At 35.1% G+C, this 21,400-nt stretch overlaps 1 protein-coding gene and 1 non-coding gene across 11 annotated transcripts in view; both read left to right on the top strand.

The window, feature by feature from the left end:
• LOC107224614 (calcium/calmodulin-dependent 3',5'-cyclic nucleotide phosphodiesterase 1) overlaps positions 1 to 21,067 on the top strand; it is a 172,830-nt gene extending 151,763 nt beyond the window's left edge. For 6 of the 10 annotated variants that reach the window (XM_046733481.1, XM_046733479.1, XM_046733482.1 and 3 more), the window contains 11 exons: positions 1,035 to 1,242; positions 1,353 to 1,466; positions 5,039 to 5,170; positions 7,737 to 7,802; positions 10,859 to 11,108; positions 13,913 to 14,170; positions 14,628 to 14,797; positions 14,878 to 15,123; positions 16,085 to 16,314; positions 16,641 to 16,730; positions 16,835 to 21,067. In XM_046733481.1, the coding sequence (XP_046589437.1) occupies positions 1,035 to 1,242; positions 1,353 to 1,466; positions 5,039 to 5,170; positions 7,737 to 7,802; positions 10,859 to 11,108; positions 13,913 to 14,170; positions 14,628 to 14,797; positions 14,878 to 15,123; positions 16,085 to 16,314; positions 16,641 to 16,730; positions 16,835 to 16,932 (1,862 nt within the window). In that variant the 3' untranslated portion in view covers positions 16,933 to 21,067. The remainder of the gene's footprint in view (positions 1 to 1,034; positions 1,243 to 1,352; positions 1,467 to 5,038; positions 5,171 to 7,736; positions 7,803 to 10,858; positions 11,109 to 13,912; positions 14,171 to 14,627; positions 14,798 to 14,877; positions 15,124 to 16,084; positions 16,315 to 16,640; positions 16,731 to 16,834) is intronic. The other 4 variants (XM_015664734.2, XM_046733478.1, XM_015664737.2 and 1 more) reach the window with 4 other exon arrangements.
• Trnat-cgu lies at positions 3,670 to 3,741 on the top strand. The gene has a single exon. It is a non-coding gene; the product is annotated as a tRNA-Thr (tRNA).
• Positions 21,068 to 21,400: the final 333 nt, after the last annotated feature.

Raw genomic sequence — 21,400 nt, 5'->3', positions numbered from 1 at the left:
GGCATAAATGGATTGTCACACAATCCTCAAAATTGCGTTTCGTCGTCTCCTTGCTTCAGGGTGTATCTTCCACTTTATCCACTTCGTCTTATACTCGCATTTTTGTTGTACATCTCAACGAAAGAACAAGCCCGAGTTCAGCGATATAACGAACGAGAATTGCGTATACAATGCAATATTTATGTACGACTGTGTCATTTCTTTTTCCACTATTTTAGGTACATAACATCTACGTATGTACACCCATACAACATCAGTACATAAGTACATAAGAGAGAAAGAAAGAAATTTCACCTGAATTTATCCGATCTTCTTTCCCCGCACTGCGGTTATTACATTCGTTACCTTTTTTTTCGCTAAACCTCGTTGCAATGCTATTTCTGTTGATGGAATCTGAGCCGGCGGTCGCAATTTTTGCCATTCTTGCGAGAAATTCCTATTTCACGATAAAGACAAAGTTTTATCGGGTTATAAAAATATCTGGAATGAAAAATAATCTTGTTTATACAACAAACGCCGACAATTACGATACGCAAAATATGTGAACGGGATGCGAGGTATCGGCTCGTTTGCAAACTTGTTCCACATTTTTTTTCAAACGTTGAAAACCGCGTTTGAAAACTCATCGGATCTCGACAAACGCGAAATTTGAATTTGATCGAAAAATAGATGAACAAACAACATGGTCGTTAGATTTGATAACCGAATAAACGACATTCTTTCATCGTATTTCACTTCGTTGTTGTCTGTAAAATCGTCAACACACGCAATTGCAAGTATTCCTGCAATTAGACTGGTTTCGAGATCGCTGACCATGATATCACGCCTTAATAACAGATTCCTACTACCGACACTTACCGACATATCACCCGAGACTCAAACCCTTTTTCACTATTGATCTTGCCGACCTGTTTCGAAGTATCGGTAATACAAATCTCTATCGAAAACTCTCTTTGTATACCTACTCTCCATCCTTTTTAGCCATTTCTCGCAAGTTTTTCGCCCTTTTCAAACTCCCGAATACCCGGTTTCAGATCAAGGTGCGTTGACCATAGTCCGCCGTAGTTCGGGAAAGGGAAAAACGTCGCGAGGCGGAAGTGGCGGAAACTCAGAGACGGGATCATTATCGGGGGTTCCCGAACCCGGAGGCAGAGAAAACCTCCGTTTCATCGATCTCGAATTAACAGCGGACTCTCTTCCTGCCGTTGATACGCCGGATGCGTGTGACAAAGCGGCTCTAAGGTCGGTTCGAAAAGTATATCAAACCAAAAATAAAGCGGAATTCGAAAAACAAAAACTTGTAGGTATAATCCGAGAGATTGAGGAAACCCATTTTCATTCTCAATTTGCAGATTACGATGTCTTCTGAAGCAGCTTCAACACGGCGAAATATCGGCCGAACTTTTGCAACAAAATCTCAATTATGCAGCCAGAGTTCTTGAGGCAGTTTTCATCGATGAGACAAGGTACGTTTTGACAAATTTTTTCTTGCCGTTTCCTCTTTTCCTCTGATTCTTAATATTATTATTATTATTATTATTATCGTATATCGATTCGTCGCGAAATTTATCCTATCCGTATTAGGTGTCGTTTTTTCACCCTCCCCCTCGATAAATCATCCGAAAGACGTGCAGACTGATCTTCCAGATATTATGATTCCCTTATACATATATGTCGTTTACTACATAATATTGGTATATTACTGCATCTTTAGGTATTTATGTAACCTTATACCGCAGATATTAATAACAAGATATTTATCCACTTTGCCAAAATTTTCGGAATCCATATCCGTTTCCGGTCATTTATATATCATTGCGACAGTGGTAGAAACATAAACGCCGAAGAAGAAATATGCGCATACAATATACACTTTTTTTTTTTTACAACGTCAAGTATTTTTTTACTTAGATGACAGATCGTCTACAAGAAGAGTAATAAATATGCCCTGCATTTACTAACGATCTCTTGATGAGAAAATAAATCGTTCATCGTTATTCTTTATTCTTACCACATAATTATGGGACACGATAATCACGAATAATAAATTGAAAAAAAATTGTATAAATTAACGAAGGAAGATAAAGTGCCAAAATTTACCGGCAACTTGTTACATCTGTATAATTCATCATTGTGGTTCAAGTATCGGTGCTTTGTTGTTTTTTATCCTCTCATCTTTCCGAATTGCTTTTATCAGTTCTCCTCATCTCTGGTAAACTTATAAAAAATAAATATGAATAAGCTCGAGGTATTGAGCTAAGGTAAAATAATAATAATAATAGCAACAATAATAATAATAAATAAATAAATAAATAACGACACATTTCAATGAACACGAGGGAAGTCTAAAGTACTGTAAGGTTCAATAAACCGACAAGGGAAGAAGAAGAAGAAAACTTTGATAATTACCGTAAGCGAGTGAAGAAGAAACATTTATACATGTATACATTCAAATTGGAAAAAGAAGATAAGAAAAAGAGGAGGAAAATACTGGCTGGTTGGATCTAATAAACGGCGGTCATAGAAAGCTTGCTTGTTATGTCTCGTACGAGAGAAGTGTATAAAAAAAGATAAATGAGAACGAAAGATTCATTTCACTTTTTATCCATTAAATTTTTAAATTGTTTTTGCGTACAAATGTACATCGTTTTTTGTTCCTGCCTCTTAACTGTAACGTCAAACGCAAAGGTCAAAGTTGAACGAATCGCTCTCGTTCTCTTGCTACTCGTAACAAGCATTTCACTTTTTTGTTTCACTTCTTTGTATACATATATATATATATATATATATATATATATATATATATATATATATATATATATACATATTTCTATGTGTCTAAGCATCTGTGTATACATGTATATAACATGTCAAATTCACGGCCTTTGTGACTCAGTGTAGAACTCAAAGCTCATAGAAAGAGAGTTTTGAGCTTTCTCGACGTTACTCTAAAAAATGTATCCACTTGCAAAGTTCATCCTATTGTATCCTCGGATTAAATTAACCATAAATTATTATCGTAGGTAAGTTAAGCATGCGTGCGTATTATTATGCAGTTTTTTGGAAAATTGCCTCTTGCATACTCATCTCAATAATATTGTCGCAAAACGATTATTTGATCAAAAATTTTTTGATACAGAATATCGGAATCTGATCTGAAAAAGGACCATTTTTTTTCAAATCTGTTGGGGGTTTTTAACAAAACTTGAAATTCAAATCAAGAGTTTAGCTGAATATGCAAAATTCGTCACTCCAACAAAAAAAAGAAAGAAAAAAAATATTCTCGATCACTTGACTCTGAATTCGCGTTCCAGAAGAGCTTCGAGTTGTGTCGTGAAGAATTATCATCGTTATAATAACATCAATATAATTGACCGGGATAAACCGCGAGTTGAAATAATCGGAAAGAAATCAACGACCGCGATTAAACACAATTTTCGCACTATGATCGAGACGTAATCGTGAAAGCCATTCGGCACGATACATCGCGTGGGTATTAAAATATTTGAAATTCAGACGGTTGTCGAGGGTTCGTGAAAGTGGCAAAAGATGAACGTCATAGCTTGACACTTGTACGCTTTCCAGAGAAGGAGTTGTTCTGCTCCACTGCCACGTCGTATTTCTTCATCTTCCTCAGCTTTCATAGGGTTATGATGTATGGGGTAGCAGGCCTCTTTAGCTCAGTGGTAGAGCACTGGTCTCGTAAACCAGGGGTCGTGAGTTCAATCCTCACAGGAGGCAAGGAGGCGTGTATTTTTTGTGTACCGTGCAATTATCATCCTTAATTCATTTCCGCCTTGATTATAATATGCGGCCCCGCCCCCACCCACCACTCCTCCCACCAATTTATGATCAACAAATTGTTCGACAGGTTTTAGAACGGTGATGGAAAATGAAGAAACGAACAATACTTGGCGAGAATTTTACCACAGGAAAGCAACGTCAATTTTAACCCTTCGCCAATCATCGTAACCCGCTTTTTCCATTTTATAATTACTATTATTATTATTGTTATTATTATCATCATTAGAGCTTCGTTAAATTTGTTTTTTTCTTTAATTCGTTCTCACCAAACAGTATTTTTATTTTATTTTTTTTTTTACTTTACTTCTATAGGATGATTTTCGCACAAGACTCGACACACTCCTGCAATCATTTTTCACGATTAGTCCTATTAAAACATCGTTCAGTTGGCTCATTTGTTACGTGTTAATTATTATTATCATACATGTACAAAATTGATGTTGTAACGTGTTACGCTAATTGCGAATTCTATCTAATTACTTTTTTCTACTGCCTTTTCATCGATCGTTCTACTTTTTTTTGGATCATTATATTTACTTTTTGTTTCTTTCTCCTGTACTCATTGTACTTTGCCACAATTTATCACTCTCATCATACACCCGTTTTATATTTTTCTACATTAAATGTATATATACATTCTTATACATCGAACCGTCCACTACTATATCCCCCCCCCCCCCCCCCCCCACAGATTATTACGTGATGTACTCATATTATACTTATGGAATATAAGCCCTCGGTGACCACGAACAAATTATAGCACTGGATTGATTCCCCATTGCGTGGCTTTTGCGGAATTACTACAGACGATGGATGAAAAAAAAAATACCGTGCAAATATCTGTCCGCAGTTTCCTGTTACACAATAACGTATACGTCACATGATCCCAGAGCCATCGCAGCATCGATGGGATATTTGTTTTTTTAATTTTCTTTTTCTCTCGGTTGTTTATTTTCTATTAACCCTTTTTTTTCAAATCTCTTTCAATTTGAAAGAAATTTACATCTAATCTGGAGAATGAGAGACAACGAGTACTGAATTTTTATGAAGAATTTGTCACACTTTTCAGTAATCTGACGGAAATAATCATCGGATGGAAATTAGAAAGGAAAGAAAGAAAAAAAAAAAAAAAAAATTAAGAAAGAAAGACAGTCGATAAATGGTAGGAAATATTTACTAACGAGTTGAATATCTGTGCTTCTCTATTCTATGACTAACAACTGCACTACGACAGGGCGGCGACCGAGTCCTCCAGGTCACCGCGTAGGGAGGGCCAAACATCAAATCCTGGTGGAACGGATGCGGAGGGACCGGGTGGTCACGTGGTCACGCAGAAACGGAAGCTTCGCACCCCCATTTGGGCAAGGTTGCGAAACATTAACATTTGAACAAAAAACGGCATATATATTACACACACACACACACACACACACACACACACACACACACACACACACACACACACACACACACACACACGCGCGCGCGCGCGCATATATAAAACACGTGACATACCAATGCACAATGCATTCGGTATTATACATACATCACCCCATTGTTTCATAGCACAGGTTGTTGTATTATTGTTATATTTAGTACGTGCCATGTTCACCCCTTTTATCCTGAAAATTGATAGAAAAAAAACCAAATATGTGACACTCTGTGACAAGCTCGTATCACATACGTGAGTAGATAGATAATGAAACGCGTGTAAAATATTCTCGTCAGTTTATAGGCGTGTGAAAATTACAAATGATGATTGAACGAATTTCTAACGACTGCATGATCCGTCGTATGCTAAAATGTAATGCGCACGCGCTACAATCCGAGAACGGCTGTTTACCAGGATGACCAACTCTCTCTAACCTCAAAAATTTTAACGGTCGTCGGTTTCGGTTGTTCTCAATACGTAACCGTCTAGTTTTTTTTCAGGTTGTTAGAGCCGGTTGGATAACATGGGAAAAAGCCGTTTACGGACTGCAGAACATGCCCAATGAATTTTAGCGGAAGACTGATCATACGGTCGTTAAGAATTCACTACGGCTAGAGACGAACGGTAGCGATGGTAGAATGAAAATAGAGTTTGATAACTTAGATTAGAGTCTTGCAATATTTTTGAATTCTCACGTATCGATGATTATAATAGAATGTTGTGTTTTATACGTATTGTAATAACCAACATAGTCGCAGAGACTCGTGACCCGGTACGCCAATCGATATTCACATGAAACATCGGTCGGGTATTTATCTTTTATAAATATCGGTGAAAAAAGTGGCTACTAATAAGACGTGAAAAAAAAAAATGTAACCGGTGAGCCTGCAAGAATGCAACCTGATTCTCACCTGTATTCTTTAGGAACTACGAAATCACGGTTGCATACTTGCAGGCTGTACGAGTGCAGTGTTGCGTGTAATTAGGCGGTAAATAAGTAGTAACAGACTTTTTTGCTGGCATAGCTATCGAAGGAAAAGGAAAAACTATAAAAGAATGTTTCGCAGTAAATTTGACGAGCCTAACGACCGTTGTTCGAAAATGATAATGACTATGTGAATCTGTTTAGCGTTTGAAAACTGACAAAACTCAAAATCTCAATTTCGATCTCTGTAACTCTGCTTTCAATCGCCTTCATAACACTATCGAAGTCGCCATAAGTAAAATTATAGCGTATCTGAATATCGTGTGTACACCCGTTAGAGAACCCAAATCAATATTCGTAATTTATAGAGGTTAAAAGTAGAATTAAAAAAAAAAAACTGACAGCATAAAAAAAAAAATACAACAATAGATTAGCCGCCTCCTAAGTATACTTATATATAAATAATAATTGATTTTACGTAGCTGTCACTCCTGAACTTTCAGTATTGTTATTATCATTATTATTATTATTATTATTATACACATGTATATGTCTACCGTCCATTTAATTGGTTTCATCATATCATATCGTTTTCGGTTTTTCTTTCATCCAGCATCTATTTCTATTGATGTTACTATCATTATTATTGTTATTGTTATTATACATACATACATTTATAGTCTGTATAATTACTCACGTATCGCCCGTCTCTCCGCTCCTCCCCATGTGCAATTTCATCATCGCCTGTGTTACCTATATAAATGAACCTACTTTTCACGTTATTGTGCAATGACAACTGATTTCTTAAATATCGTTTCTCGTTTCCTCTATAGCCGAATCTTTTCTTTTAATTTCCTTCTATACCTGAATCTTGTTGCATAAATATTAGAATTTTATCTGTGTCGTATTATTTATGTCTTGTGTAGGTAATTATCATACATATATATATGTAATTGTTCCCTTGTGTACAGCCTGTTCTTGGATTTCCTTGGATATGTCTGCCTTGTCGATCGTTGTGCCGAACGTTGTTCTGCGTATTTATACCTATCTTACACTTATACTATACCATATATATATATACTATATAATGCAAATGTTTCATCCACACGAATTTCTCAGCTAGAACGCATGGAGAACATCTTGTGCAAATTATTGATCGTCTCGCCCACGAATCCTGATTTCGATATTGGATTAAAAAAAAAAAAAAAGACAAACACATACACGGTGTACAAAAAACACTGATACTCGGATTGACGATGTTAAAAAATTCTCTTTCATCTTTTTCTATTCTAATACATGCGATACTTATAACCATATTGACAAGGATTCGAAGGTGACGCGTGAGGGAGAAATTTTTTGGCCATATATATTGCACTTCATATTCGTGCGTAATATATGTGTTCGATTTGCCTCTACCTGCGTCGGATGTGGTAAAGTGTTTCTATTATTATTGTTATTTATTTTTTTTTTTTTTATTATCTTCATTATTTTCTCTCCTCGATACAAAAGTGTGCTTTTATTATACCCATATATTATTCGTTGGATGTTTAACGGTTTGGTGTTTTCCAATTGAAGGGATCAGGCGGAGCCGCGCCAGGAGAAGACAGCGTCGCGACGCCAACCTGGCGCGCCTTATTGTAGGTTTGTTCCCATTTTCCAGTTTCTCCAATTACCAAGAAAGCCAAAGCCAAAGCCAAGGCCAAAGCCAAAGTCAGAGCTTGCTCGCTATTGAATTGTTTCCCCGTAATTCGACACTCTAAACACAATATAATGTCATATTAGTTTGCGATGCCGACGCTCCTCTTATCTGCACGAAACCCCTTTGGAAACCCTTTTTGTACCATGTAATCGTTTAAATGGCGTACATCCTAATTTTTAATGCTGATTGCGCAAGTGTGTTTTATAATTATGTATTTTTGATGGGTTTTCTATTTCTTAGTTTGATATAACTGTGCACATTTTTTGACAGATTTTCGTGTGTGAAAGAATTTCGCAAGAAATATTTGAATGGAATGTGAATGTCAAGTTTAAATATTGAGAAACCTTTTCTTTTATTTTCCAGAAAGATCACTGCTTTTAATCGTAGCGCTATCGATGAATATTTAACAATGTATTTTTCTTTTCTTTTTTTTTTTTTTTTTTTATCATTAAACATAATCTGAGCATTCTTTTTTTTTTTCGTTTGCATTTCTGTCAAGCTTTGAAATTATAATTAAGTAAATCGAACGGTAGTTTAAGAAAATAACGAAAGTAGGATTATAATAACGTCAATAATTAAGCTCGTGTAATTAATTTGCACAAGTATGTTTAAACTCTGGTGAAAATTAATGGTTATTATGGAGAAAAAATTTTTTCGATACTAATCTGCTAATCAATTAAGCAATGTCAATCACGTGCGCCAGCCGGATTAAATCCACAGTGATTTTGACAACTCGTATTCGATGATGGATATTATCATAATTAAACTATTTGTGATATTGATTATTGTGATAAATTTTGTCGTAATTAACGTGAGAATTTCAAACACGCTATTTTGTTAATCAACCGGGATAATTAATGGAGAAGCATATCGTTTCCTACCGCAAATTTAACCTCTTAGTAAACAATACTGCTTTTGTTCGTGTAATTGTACACTGGTATAACGCATGCGATTATGCGAATTATTGCCAACTGTGCAGATTCGCGCGATATTACAGTGAAATCCTTGTATGGACACAACGAGCTTTATATACACGGAGCGAAATTATAATTTCATTACTCGTTGAATATGAAAAAAGCTCCAGGTGTAATATTATACGAAGTGAGCGTACAGAGTTTTAACTATACGAGTCGAAACTAATTTCGCGCAAATTGTACATTCATGAAAGTTTCGTATTCCATTCGCTAGTTGATTTCACGGACCAACTTTGCCCATTTTATATTCTTTATAATTTTTTTTTTTTTTTTTTTCTTCATCATCAAACTTTTTTTCATTGCTCGATCTCTTTTATCATTATTGGCATTGTTAGGTTTTAATTCGTTTTTACTTACCCTGTTTCTCTCCCTCTTTTATAGTTCAGTAAATGCCTGTACATATATTTAGCGCGTTTCGTTTTATACTCTCGTTCAGATGACGTTGAGCTTTATTGTTCGACGGATTTATCAGTCCCAACCACGTGCTCTTCCAAATATATGTATATACGATGAATACAATACAGATCGTCGCCTCTTTACGTCAGTTATTATCGGTTGTGATTTACTTTTTGCCGTATAGAAACGCGTTTAGTATTGAATAACGCCGTATTGTCAGAATAATATAACAATGCATGTTATGTACGAAAATGATTCGAAATCACTTATCCCCTCCCCCCCCCCCCCGCCCCTTTGATTCGTTAGTAATAAAAAAAATTTCCTCTGCGAAATCCCCGCGGTGAGTTTTTCCTGGAATTTCATAAAGAATCTCAGATTAACAAATTCTCTTATATTTCTGTCCGCTCTTTTCGCAAATACTTGTTTCTCTCACTAAGTTTAATCCGTTTCCATTGTAACGCGAGAGTGAATGAAATATCCACTCCAATACGAGCATTCATTCCCATTTCCTCTTCTTCGTTTTATTAAACTCAAGTATTCTTCCATATTTTTATAATTTTTTTTTTTTTTTTTCTTATCCCATTTAATTCTCATTTACCCGCATTCCGCATGCGTACCGCGTTTTATAAACTCGTTGGAAAATCAATCGCGTAATTTCCGTTACCCTAAAACCTTACGCCAAATGACCCGTTACGGTTCTCGGATTAAAATGTTCGCATAAATTTATCTCCTTTCTTCTATTTTTCACCCAATTAATTCGATGCAGGATTAAAACCCGATTTGCAAGCTCGGGACAAAAAAAAAAATATAAAAATTGACGCGATGTCGTTTGTTCCGCGTGATAAATCCTTTCGTACTTAATTTTTTCTTCTTTTTTTTTTTTGTTTCGTTTAAATATTTTCCACAACAGTATCACAATCGATTCTGTATGTAAACATTTTTCTCCGATTCGTACTTTATAATGTACAAAAAAAATAAAATAAATAAAAATTGTTTTACTGATAAAAATTTATTGATTTCATACGCCACGGACGAAACGAAGCATTGAAGAAAACTATCACACGTTTATTAAGTTTGAGATTTTAGACTTTGGCATTTTTCCCGTAATTAAACAAAACGAATTAACAGGCGTATAATACAACGGCTCGAATTTGGAAAATGACGTAAAGCCAATGAAACGTTGATCGTGAATTCACCGTATTTGATTTCGGAACTAACGCACGCCAATCCACTTTGCACATAAACCGCGTAGGTAGAAATTGTGCCAGACCCATTTCCTATTATATACATAGCGGCGTAGTTTTGATTGAAAATATTAGATTTCATCTCCGGCAATACAATAGATGCCGACATGTAATTCCGCGGTGCGGAATTATTATATAAAATAACTTGGAATAAAAAGCCCATTTAAACCATAGAGGAGAACGTACATCGAATGTTGGTCAGTAGGTTGATTTAGGTACGGTAGATTGGAAATATTTTTCTTTTACCATTGTCTCTTGGTTTGACATTTTTTTATTTTTCCTTGTTCTTTTTTTCTTCTCTTTAGCACTACAGCCAATTAAATCTATCACTAATCACATTCAAGGTTGAAAATTAATTAATGGTGGATGGTGTTACTTTGGCAGACGATTAGCGGACGAGGACGATGAGTTGTCAGAGGTTCAGCCGGACGCGGTGCCTCCGGAAGTTCGTGAATGGTTGGCATCTACCTTCACAAGGCAGCTGGCAACCACTCGACGTAAAGCTGATGAAAAGCCAAAATTTCGATCTGTGGCACACGCTATCCGGGCTGGAATCTTTGTCGACAGAATTTACAGGAAGGTTACCAATACCGCTCTCATGCAATTCCCCGAGGAGGTTGTCGGCGTTCTCAAGGTTGTTCCCAATACCGAATTTTTCCAATAATTACACCGCTCGACGCAAGAAAAAAAAAAAAGAAGCAAATTATTTTTGTGCCTGGGTTGATTTATTCATTTTTTTTATTTGTCGTGCATTAAAACAATGGAAGAATACACACGACACTCTCAAAGTTTGCTTTCCTAGTCTTGGGTAGAAATGACAACGATTTAATAAGTTCGAGTTTTTGTGCATGGGATTTATCTACGTGATTATTATATGTCGAGTGACATTGAACAAATGATAATTACTGCTTTTCGAACAAGTTTGACTCCGCAGCCAGGAGAGTGCTGTTTCAAAATTGAAGTAAATCTATGATTTTAATTATTCAGCTAATAAAAAACCGAGAGAATATTATGTTTGATTAAAAATTAGTGAAATGCGACACTGAAGTTTGTTTTATTGTTATTTACGATAAATGTTGGAAATAATAGGTATTTTTATTTTCTAATCCGAAATGTCGTTCTGGTTTCTATAAAAGCAAACTTTGTCTAAGAAAACTGTATTTTCTTCTATTAGTTACGTGGAAGAAATCAAAATTCGACATCTAGAACCCAGACTCAAAATTTGTGCTGACCGGTGTAATATGTGTGTATTTGTTATATCTCTGTGCGTGTATGTTGTTTCTCTTTTTTTTCTTCTTTTGATCCTCGTTCGATCTTAAAAACAGTTTACCGAGGGTTTAACCGATCATCGATTTTTTTTTTTTTAACGCTAATTTTCGATATTTCATTACGTGATTTTAAAAGATTTCACGTCATGGGGTTTTGGATCAAGTGGCGAAATGTTTCATGGATTTACAACAATTATAAATTATTCCGTGGAATCATGTTCTACGCGAAACTTCGAAGACGGTTAAGCCTTGGGAAAATAGGGTTTGAGGTAAAAAATCAGAATTGCTGATTAATAGAAGGACCGGATTATCGAATTTTCATAGACGTGAAAATTTTATTCTTATCATTCGCATGCCTAAAACAAAGCCGTAACGTCTGAAAAAAAGTTTTCTCATGAATTTGTGTTCACATTAGAGTATAAATGGTACTACATGAATTTTTATGGCAGTTTGGAAGTAACGAGATTTTTTGAGCTGTTATAGTTTGATTTTTGGGCGTGCGAATTATCCAAATATAGGAAGTCCAAGGATAGAAAATTGAAAATATGAAAAGTCGAAATGTAGAACGGCAAAATTGGGAACGATTCTACATTATCGATACGAATCCTGACGATTCTACAGTTCCGCTTTCTATCTTCAGACTTTTCTATTTTTTTTACTTCCCCACGATTCGACTATCCGTATTTTAAAATTTTGTCGATTAAGTTTTTACTTCTTTAAAAATTCGATATCGTGGGCCCTTCGATTTTTTCATCTTTCGATATTTTTACCCCCACCCCTTACTTTCAGGTAAAACAATTAATGTAAAGCGCCCAAAAGTCGTGATGATTTGCAACTTTCATTTTCTGCGTGGAAAAATTTGTAGCCAATAAAAAACCGTATGTTTGCGAATAACGAAAACCGGTTTTGGATACAGAAATTAGTTAAAGCAAATCGTACAGTTTCAGTTTCAGAATTGCATTTTCTAAATTTTCACTCGTTTTAAAAACTGTAATGAACGTTACTTCAACACTGTTCAACGAATTTTAATGAATTATAGATTTCCATTTCGGTTCAGTAACTTGATGCATTTACTTAGAGTGAAAAGAATAACGTGGATTAATACCGGATGCTTGCGGTTGAGTAAATAAGAAACTCGCAAAAGCGTAAAACCTGAGATCGTTGATCGCTGAAAATATTGTTACTAATACCCGGGTACACGTGTACAATAATAAGTGGAAAGAAAATAACGAAGTAAATCGGAATGAGAAGAGGCTGCAGGCAGACGTACTACAAGGCAGGTACAATCGAACAAAAGAATATAAAGCAAGGGAAGTGAGGGTGCGTTGTTGAGTTTGAATTGAGAACAAAAAAAAAAAAAAAATTTCCAGAGCAAACGAGTCGAGGTTTGTAAAAAAAAATTGAACGAAAAAAAAGATAATACGCAGTGTTCCGGTAATAGCTTCCTTTTAGTTATTTATATTCGTTTCGTTTCATTATTTTGTACGTGTATTTTGATGCGAAACTTACGTAAAAAATAAAAGAGAGAAAGAGAGAAAGAGAGAGGCAGCGATCCTCGACAAACAAGCAAACAATGTATTGCTTTGCAGAGAAATCCGCAATTCCTAACGATAATAAATTCGCCTTGTTCAACATTCGAATTGGAGCGGGTTTTCTTCTCTTGACATTCGCGATTTCACCTTTGACAGATCAGGCAATTACCGGTGGTGTCGTTTGTTATATTGGAACGTCATGTCAGCGTAAAGGAAACCTCAGCTTTTACCAATATCCTCCAATTGTATGTACATCCTGTCTGTCTGTCTGTCTATCTGTCTGAAGGGCAGCTCGTTTCGCCTCTAGAGGAAATGTAAATCTACGTTGGAAAGCTCGTACGAAAGTCTGCAGCTGCCACTTGACCCGGAAAGGGAGAAAGCTCAGGACCACTTGCATCCGGTTATTTCGCGCGCCTTGTCTGCCCGGGTTATTGCATATTCACTGTCATTCGCCAATTACCGTGATTCTCGGCTTCCGAGAAGCATTGCGATCAGCATCTTTGAAACGCTTCGTTTCGGTTCCCGAAGTTGAACTTACGATTTTACGATGTCACACGATTTATCGGTCCATATTATAATACATTACCCTGGTCCTTTATATTTTTTTTTTTTTTTTTTTATCCTGAATGACAAAACAGACGCTGGATGATTGGTCATTCGACGTCTTCTCACTCAGCGACGCAGCTTCCGGAGCGCCGATACGGTACCTTGGTTACGATCTACTGAATCGTTACGGAATGATCCATAAATTCAAGGTCCCGCCGTCTGTTCTTGAAAGTTTTTTAGTCAGGATTGAGGAGGGTTACTGCAGGCATAGAAATCCCTATCACAACAATCTTCACGCTGCCGATGTCGCCCAAACCATGCACTACGTTTTATGCCAAACTGGACTTATGGTGAGTAAACATTCAACTACTGCCGAAACATTGATCCTTCTTCAAGCTCTCGTACATTTTTTGTACAATGAGCCAGGCAATACCATCTCACCGCGAATGGGGAAACTCAAACTAGAAATAATCAAACGGCCAGTATCAATTTCAAGATGGCCGCTGTTGCCTCACTTGCAGTTTTATTTCGGCTTTGAAATTGTTTCCGAAACTCGGTTGTTATCACGCACTGTTTCAAGTGAAACCGAACGATGGCAAGACTAAGTAAACGTAAGTTCGGTCTTATACCAAGTCCGAAAACTTGAGAATTAAGTCAACGAAATTCATTGGTACGCGTGACGCCATTCGTTCGCGTCTTCTCTCTATTGCAGACTACATCCATCCATGATTCTACCTACAGAGAATGACAAGAAAGATATTTCGTATGGATAATTGCTGGGGGTAAATTCTCGTTAAATTTTTGCAGAACTGGTTGACGGATCTGGAGATATTTGCGACCCTTGTCGCAGCTATAATTCATGACTTCGAGCACACAGGAACGACGAACAATTTTCACGTCATGTCTGGCAGCGACACGGCGCTTTTGTACAACGACAGAGCGGTCTTGGAAAATCATCACATATCGGCGAGTTTTCGGTGAGTTGATCAAAGTTAAGGGTTGTTTCTTGTTTCCGATGAGTTTGGAACAATATGGTTGGCTCTCGTTAAAATTTTAGGATTCTCCGCGAGGACGACTGCAACATACTACAGAATTTCTCCCGGGAGGAGTTTCGGGAGTTTAGATCGCTGGTGATCGATATGGTGCTCGCAACCGACATGAGCTTCCACTTTCAACAGTTGAAGAACATGAAAAATCTTCTCAGTCTGACCGAACCGACAGTAGACAAGAGCAAGGCCGTCAGTCTCGTTCTTCACTGCTGCGATATTTCCCACCCGGCAAAGAGATGGGATCTTCACCACAAGTAAACACTGATCTATCATGTATCTACTATACGTACTAGCACACTGTGCGCCTCTGTTGCTGAACGTTACGTGCCCATGCTACCAGCACACCTTTATATATTATTATCTTTCAAAGATTGATAGTTTTCCTTTCTTCGACCCCTTTTACATTTCAATGAGCCTTTCCTCGCACCTCTGACCTGCTCGCAACTCATCTCACGTATATATGCATACATATACATATTGCTGTATCCGAAACATTGATCCTTTTTCACGCTCTCGTACATTCTTTGAATAATGAGCTAGCTGATACCATCTCACCGTGAATGGGAAAACTCTCAATCTTCTTTCAACGCAGCACCTCACCTTGAGCGATATTCTAATTACCTGAAATGCATCTTCGCGAGACGGAGTTTTTATTCAAATCACATTGACTGACCTCAGCGATTTGCAAATTCAATTTACGACCCTCCGGTCTCGTTCGAGAATTCGGAATCATGCTTGTTACATTTATACTGTATTATTTTATCTGGCGATAAATAATGTTCGGCAACTAGGCGAGTGCTACAAATAATCGAACAGCAAGTATCAATTTCAAGATGGCTCCTGTTGTCTCACTTGCAGTTTTATTCAGGCTTTCAAATTGTTTTCTGCACTCGCCGGTTATCATTTACTATTTCATGTGAAACAGAACGATGGCAAGACTAAGTAAACGTAAGTTTGGTCTTGCACCAAGTCCGAAACCTTCAGAAATGAGTCTACGAAATTTATTAATAAACACGTGACCATTCGTTCGCTTAAAGTTTTCTCTCTAAGGAATACTTTTATTTATGTCACTTCAGTTACGTTTTCTTTCTTCCAAAAATATTCTTCTCTAGCGGAGAACAAACTAAGATATTACTCAAAATAATTCTGATAACGTGATTTAAATGCTTATCCCAGAACTGATAACTCTTCATTTATGTTTCTTTGATATCGCAGATGGACCATGCAGCTTCTCGAGGAATTCTTCAGACAGGGAGATAAGGAGAGAGCACTGGGTCTACCGTTCTCACCACTATGTGACAGGAACAACACTCTAGTGGCCGAGTCGCAGATCGGTTTTATCGAATTTATCGTTGAACCTAGTATGCAGGTCTGCAGTGACATGCTAGAGTCGGTTCTTGCGCCGTTGAATCCCAAGACGGACCTTCCTCAAGAATCGGACCCTGGTAAGCAATTTCATCTCAATTTTTCTCAACGTCACTGACGCGATGTTCTTTTTATTTTTTTTTTTTCATTTTCTCCCACCACCCGAAATTTCATAACACATAACCTCAATTCCATAGTTCTTATTTTACACCACAATATCGTGTTGACTTTTTTGTTTTTGCATGTAAGTCTCTGCCGTAACAAGCGCCTTCCTTACTTCTCGTGAATTTCGTCTTGTCATTGTTCAATTCGCCAATAATTGGAATCTAGAGTACGAGTGTGATTGGAGCAATATGGCGTCACACTGGTTTATCAGCTGATCGTTTTGTTTGGTTTTAATTTTCAGCAGCCGGTGAGAATAGGTTTAGAATTAAAAAACCATGGACCCACTGTCTTGCGGAGAATAAGAAGATTTGGAAAGAACAGGCGGCTAAAGGTAAGAAATTTTCAACCTCTTAATTAAATCTCTGCGTTCGCTGATCGTGCAAACTTGCAATGATCGATTGTTTTTATATTTGTGTTTTTTTTTTTCCTCCACAGACGCAGAAATCAGACTACAGAAAGAACAGGAACAGAAGGAAAGGGAAGAACTCGAGCGAGATAAGGGAAAAAATTCACTGACTACAGCCGAAGAGTAGCGGTTATGTACTGTATTATAAATGTCAGCGAATATAAATAAATAAACATATATATATATATATATATATATATATATATATATATATATATATAATACATGAATATGAGCGAATGAACGGGCGAATGAAAAATGATAAGTGCAATTGATTGATCGATGCTTTTTATGATAAATAAGCTTATAATATTGAACAGAGCGTTGATATAGCGTATAAATATGAATGTATATTATACGACGGAAAGTATATGTGTATATATGTATAATTTAACTACTCTGACAGACTGAGATCGCATATACTATAACATATTATACAATATAGGTATATATATATTATATTCGATCGTAGTTTCAGGAAATACTTATGACGCTATGTATGCAAAATACATATATAATGTGGTATATTATGTCTAGGTATATCTGTGTAAAGTTTGCACAACAGGTTGCACGTGAATTAGGTTATTTATAATTTTTGGGCATAAACGTTTGATATAACGATTCAAGTGTGGAATTACATCGGAATTACAGTTTGGTTGCACATATTCTGCGAAATATACTTTAAATAAGTTTCACGCAGTGATAAACTGATCATTTATAATCGCCAATTAATTATGCTAACTACGCAAACATTGAAACTAATATCAGGAAAATCAATTCAACGAATTGAATATACCGAAAAATTTTTCTAAAATTCAACATGCCATGTTTTCGCTAAAATGACGCTAAGGAGAAACAAAAAATTTTGTTAAATTGCGAATCTTTGCGCAAAAATGAATCTCAGATCTTGTTCAAACTAAAATTTTCACTTTTTTAATCTTCTCTTTTTTTTTCAAATTGCTGGTTACTAAACTTTGCGTCAAATGAATTTACAAGCATTCCACCACGTCCATTTTCCCCAAACTATTTTATCACTTTGAGAATTATTTATTATTGTATGTTGTTAAAAATCGTGCGGATATCATTACATGTACCTTGTTAAAAAAAAATGCAACCATGATGATGCATAGTTTAACAAAAAAAAAAAAAAAAAGAAAAAAAAAGAGTGACGTAGAATAAAAATGAGAAAAAGAAGTGAAATTCGAACAAATAATATATTATACCTAACCGTACCAATACATAAATCTTACAAATATATAACTAATACAAATATGCGTAACTTAATTGTAATAATATTCTGATAAGAAAATAAATATTAACCCAGCTGGCCTGGCGCTGATTAAATTATATAATTGTACTGTGAAATCGCAGAAACAAAATGTGTTTGAAAAGAAAAATAAAAAAAAAAAAAAAATTGATAATCTGTACATAATAAATGTATAACGGTGAAAAAAAAATCTTGCGACAAAGCTTTAAAAGATAGAAAGAATTATATAACGTACCTACACAACTATCTGTAGTATTTATTCTGTATGATTATGCAAATAAACATATATATATACATATATATATATATATATAGGTATATACTTATGCGTATATATGTATAAAAATATAATATGATTATGTAAATAAGAAACGGTAACAAAGTGAACATAGAAAAGAAAAAAAAAAAAAGAGAAAAAAAAGAAACAAAAGCAAAAACTCGTTACTCAAATAATGATTATTATTTATACTATGTACCTCTTGTGCTATATACCATACCTATGTAGGAGTGTCAAATGATTTATGGAATTTGCGGGTGAAAAATATTGTACATGTAAATTAGCCATACATATTATCCGGAGAATACACAATATGATAGATAATTGAAAGTAATAAGAAACCGTCTACAGAACGCATTATTATCTTTATTTACGTATATACCGATGTAATAATATATAACGTGACGTTATTACTGTATTTTATTAATTTGAGCGTACACCGCAATACTTCACTTATTCATGCATATTGTTGGAATCATTTTTTACTTACCTTTCTTGCCGTTCTTCTTTTTCTTCTTATTATGAAAACAAGAATAACAAGAATAATAATAATAATAATAATAATAATAATAGCAGAATAATAATAACAACAACAATGATGATAGTAATCGTAATATGAATATGAATAACATTTCTTTCAATCACCTACGTAGAAAGAGCTACGACAATTTATTATGATAATAGGTATATTGCATAATGTGCATTGATCTTGAACTGCTATCGAAATCTGCAGCTTGCGCTCGTGTATCTTATATATATGTATAAAATACAGTTTAGTATAAATATAACGTCGATTAATTAATATTAATACATGTAGTCCGTATATACATATGTATGGTAGATACGTATACGTGAATAAGTGATGTAGTACAAAGAAAGAATGATAATAGTAACGATGAAGGAAGAAAAAAAAAAAAAATACGCGCATATCCTACATATGCTTGGAAACTATTTAATTACAATATGGATCTTGAATTGTACACATATGTAATATATTTGTCGCACGATCCGATTTTTCAGAAGACGGTCAAGTTTTTCGTCTGTTCAGAAATGCAAAGAAGACCATCAGTTTTAAAAACAATTTGTCGGATATCAAAATCCGTACTTATAAATATTTTTTGAATTGAAAATAAAATTTCAGATTTCTTTGCACACACAGTTTATTTGCGGAATTTATTTGAATCCTTTTTTTTACTCTTTTTTTCCGTTGTTCTCTCTCTCTCTCTCTCTCTCTCTGTAAACGCACACAAGTTTTCTTGACCTGAATTTCGAAGGAACGAGAAGCGACTAGTTTATCAATAAAATAAAAATTCTAGTTTTTTCGTACGGAATTTTTCATTCAAAAACTGTATTTTAACCATCAAAACGCACAATACATATGTTTGATTTTTTTGAATTTAACATAACGTTTGCGTCGCTTGGAGTGTAGAAGATGTCGATGCACAATTTGTAAATTTGAACAACGGTATTGTCAAACATTGTATGGTAAAAAAGAATTGATACATTTTTTATTCACTAAAAATTATGTGCAAGATTCTAAAAAATTTCCAAATCTAAGACCAGCAAGAATATATATATATATATATATATAATATCTAATAAATTAAAATCCATATCCTAGCTCAGCTGCCTGCGTTTGCGCATGTTACACTGTTTCGCTCCGGTGCTCGATATGAGTCGCGTTAGAATTGAATTATATGATTGATTCGATGATTCGAGTATGAAAGAAAATAAGGATAAAAATTTTTAATAACGGGAGCTATTTCTCAGCTCCCGATTCCGGGATTATAGCTTTATTACTTAGGTACACGCCAAAGGTTTTCATCGTCACGCCGTGGGTTGAATTCAGTCACGTGAATAGATGAATTTTTATTCACAGAAATGTATTTGTTCTTTACTTTACTGAATTCGAAATAATCACAATATATTTTTTATTTTTTAATTGTATAAAACCCGCTTGAATGAAATAAACCTATCGTATTTGACATTAAAAGACAATTCGTCACAGTCGCTTCAGTAAATTTATATTTCACGTGAATTGCAATTGAATTTTCAAGTTCATTATTGAAAATTTTCGACAATTTCATCCCACGACTGACGATAGATACTGAGTCGCGAATTAGTACTTAGAAACCTTTAGCTGCAGATAAATAATCAATGTACGGTGTATATAACGATAAAATAGAGGTAATAATAATAATAATAATTCGCATGCCGTAATATGAAGTGTACCCTTTGGACTACATTCAGCTTTAGATTATTGGATTAAAATATCTATAGGCGAATTAAATACTATAAAGTATGATATGATGGCGTGATAGATTGTGACCACTATACCCATAACAAATCAAAATAAAAAAAAAAATGAAAAACATGGAATAAAACCATTCTCTATATTCTCTGTATGAATATATAATATAATATGTAACGATAATATTAAGACTATAGGGATTATATACCACAATTATTACATTTATTATACATGAAACAAAGTCTATTCTCGATACGTTTGAAATTATAATTGATTGATTAACAACATCGTTGTAACTCAAATTCTCTTAATATCACGAATAGAATTTGTATGTTTCAATACTCGACCAATAATAATATTGACAAACGTAATGCTAATAAAAACAGTAATAATAATATAGGTATAATTTTCGCATAAGCTATGTAGGATTCAGAATCAACTAATAAATGTTTGTTATATAACTATTATATGTTGTGTATCATGCAGCTGATAATGAACTATGACACCCCATTCTTTGCCTGCTATTATGAATTTTCCCAAACATCGTATGAATATGACTAACCATACATAGAGCACATCCACGAAAACAGAACAACACGTAGATATGAAATATGTTGTATAGCAGAAGAGGGTGAGACAAATTCAGTCTGAGATCAAAAATTTTCGGTCCGAGAATAAAACAAAAGTAGGGCTAACCCGTTTGCATTTTTGAGGAAAATTTTCGCGATTTTGAGAAGTGCTGGAATAAATTATTTCATGCACTATTCCAACGTAATTTTGCGAGAGAAATCGATTGAGCG

The sequence above is a fragment of the Neodiprion lecontei genome, chromosome 3, assembly GCF_021901455.1.
Source record: "Neodiprion lecontei isolate iyNeoLeco1 chromosome 3, iyNeoLeco1.1, whole genome shotgun sequence".
NCBI classification, from domain to species: Eukaryota; Metazoa; Arthropoda; class Insecta; order Hymenoptera; family Diprionidae; genus Neodiprion; species Neodiprion lecontei.
The sequence above is the reverse complement of the archived record's forward strand: the minus strand, read 5'-3'. Positions and strand labels throughout refer to the sequence as shown.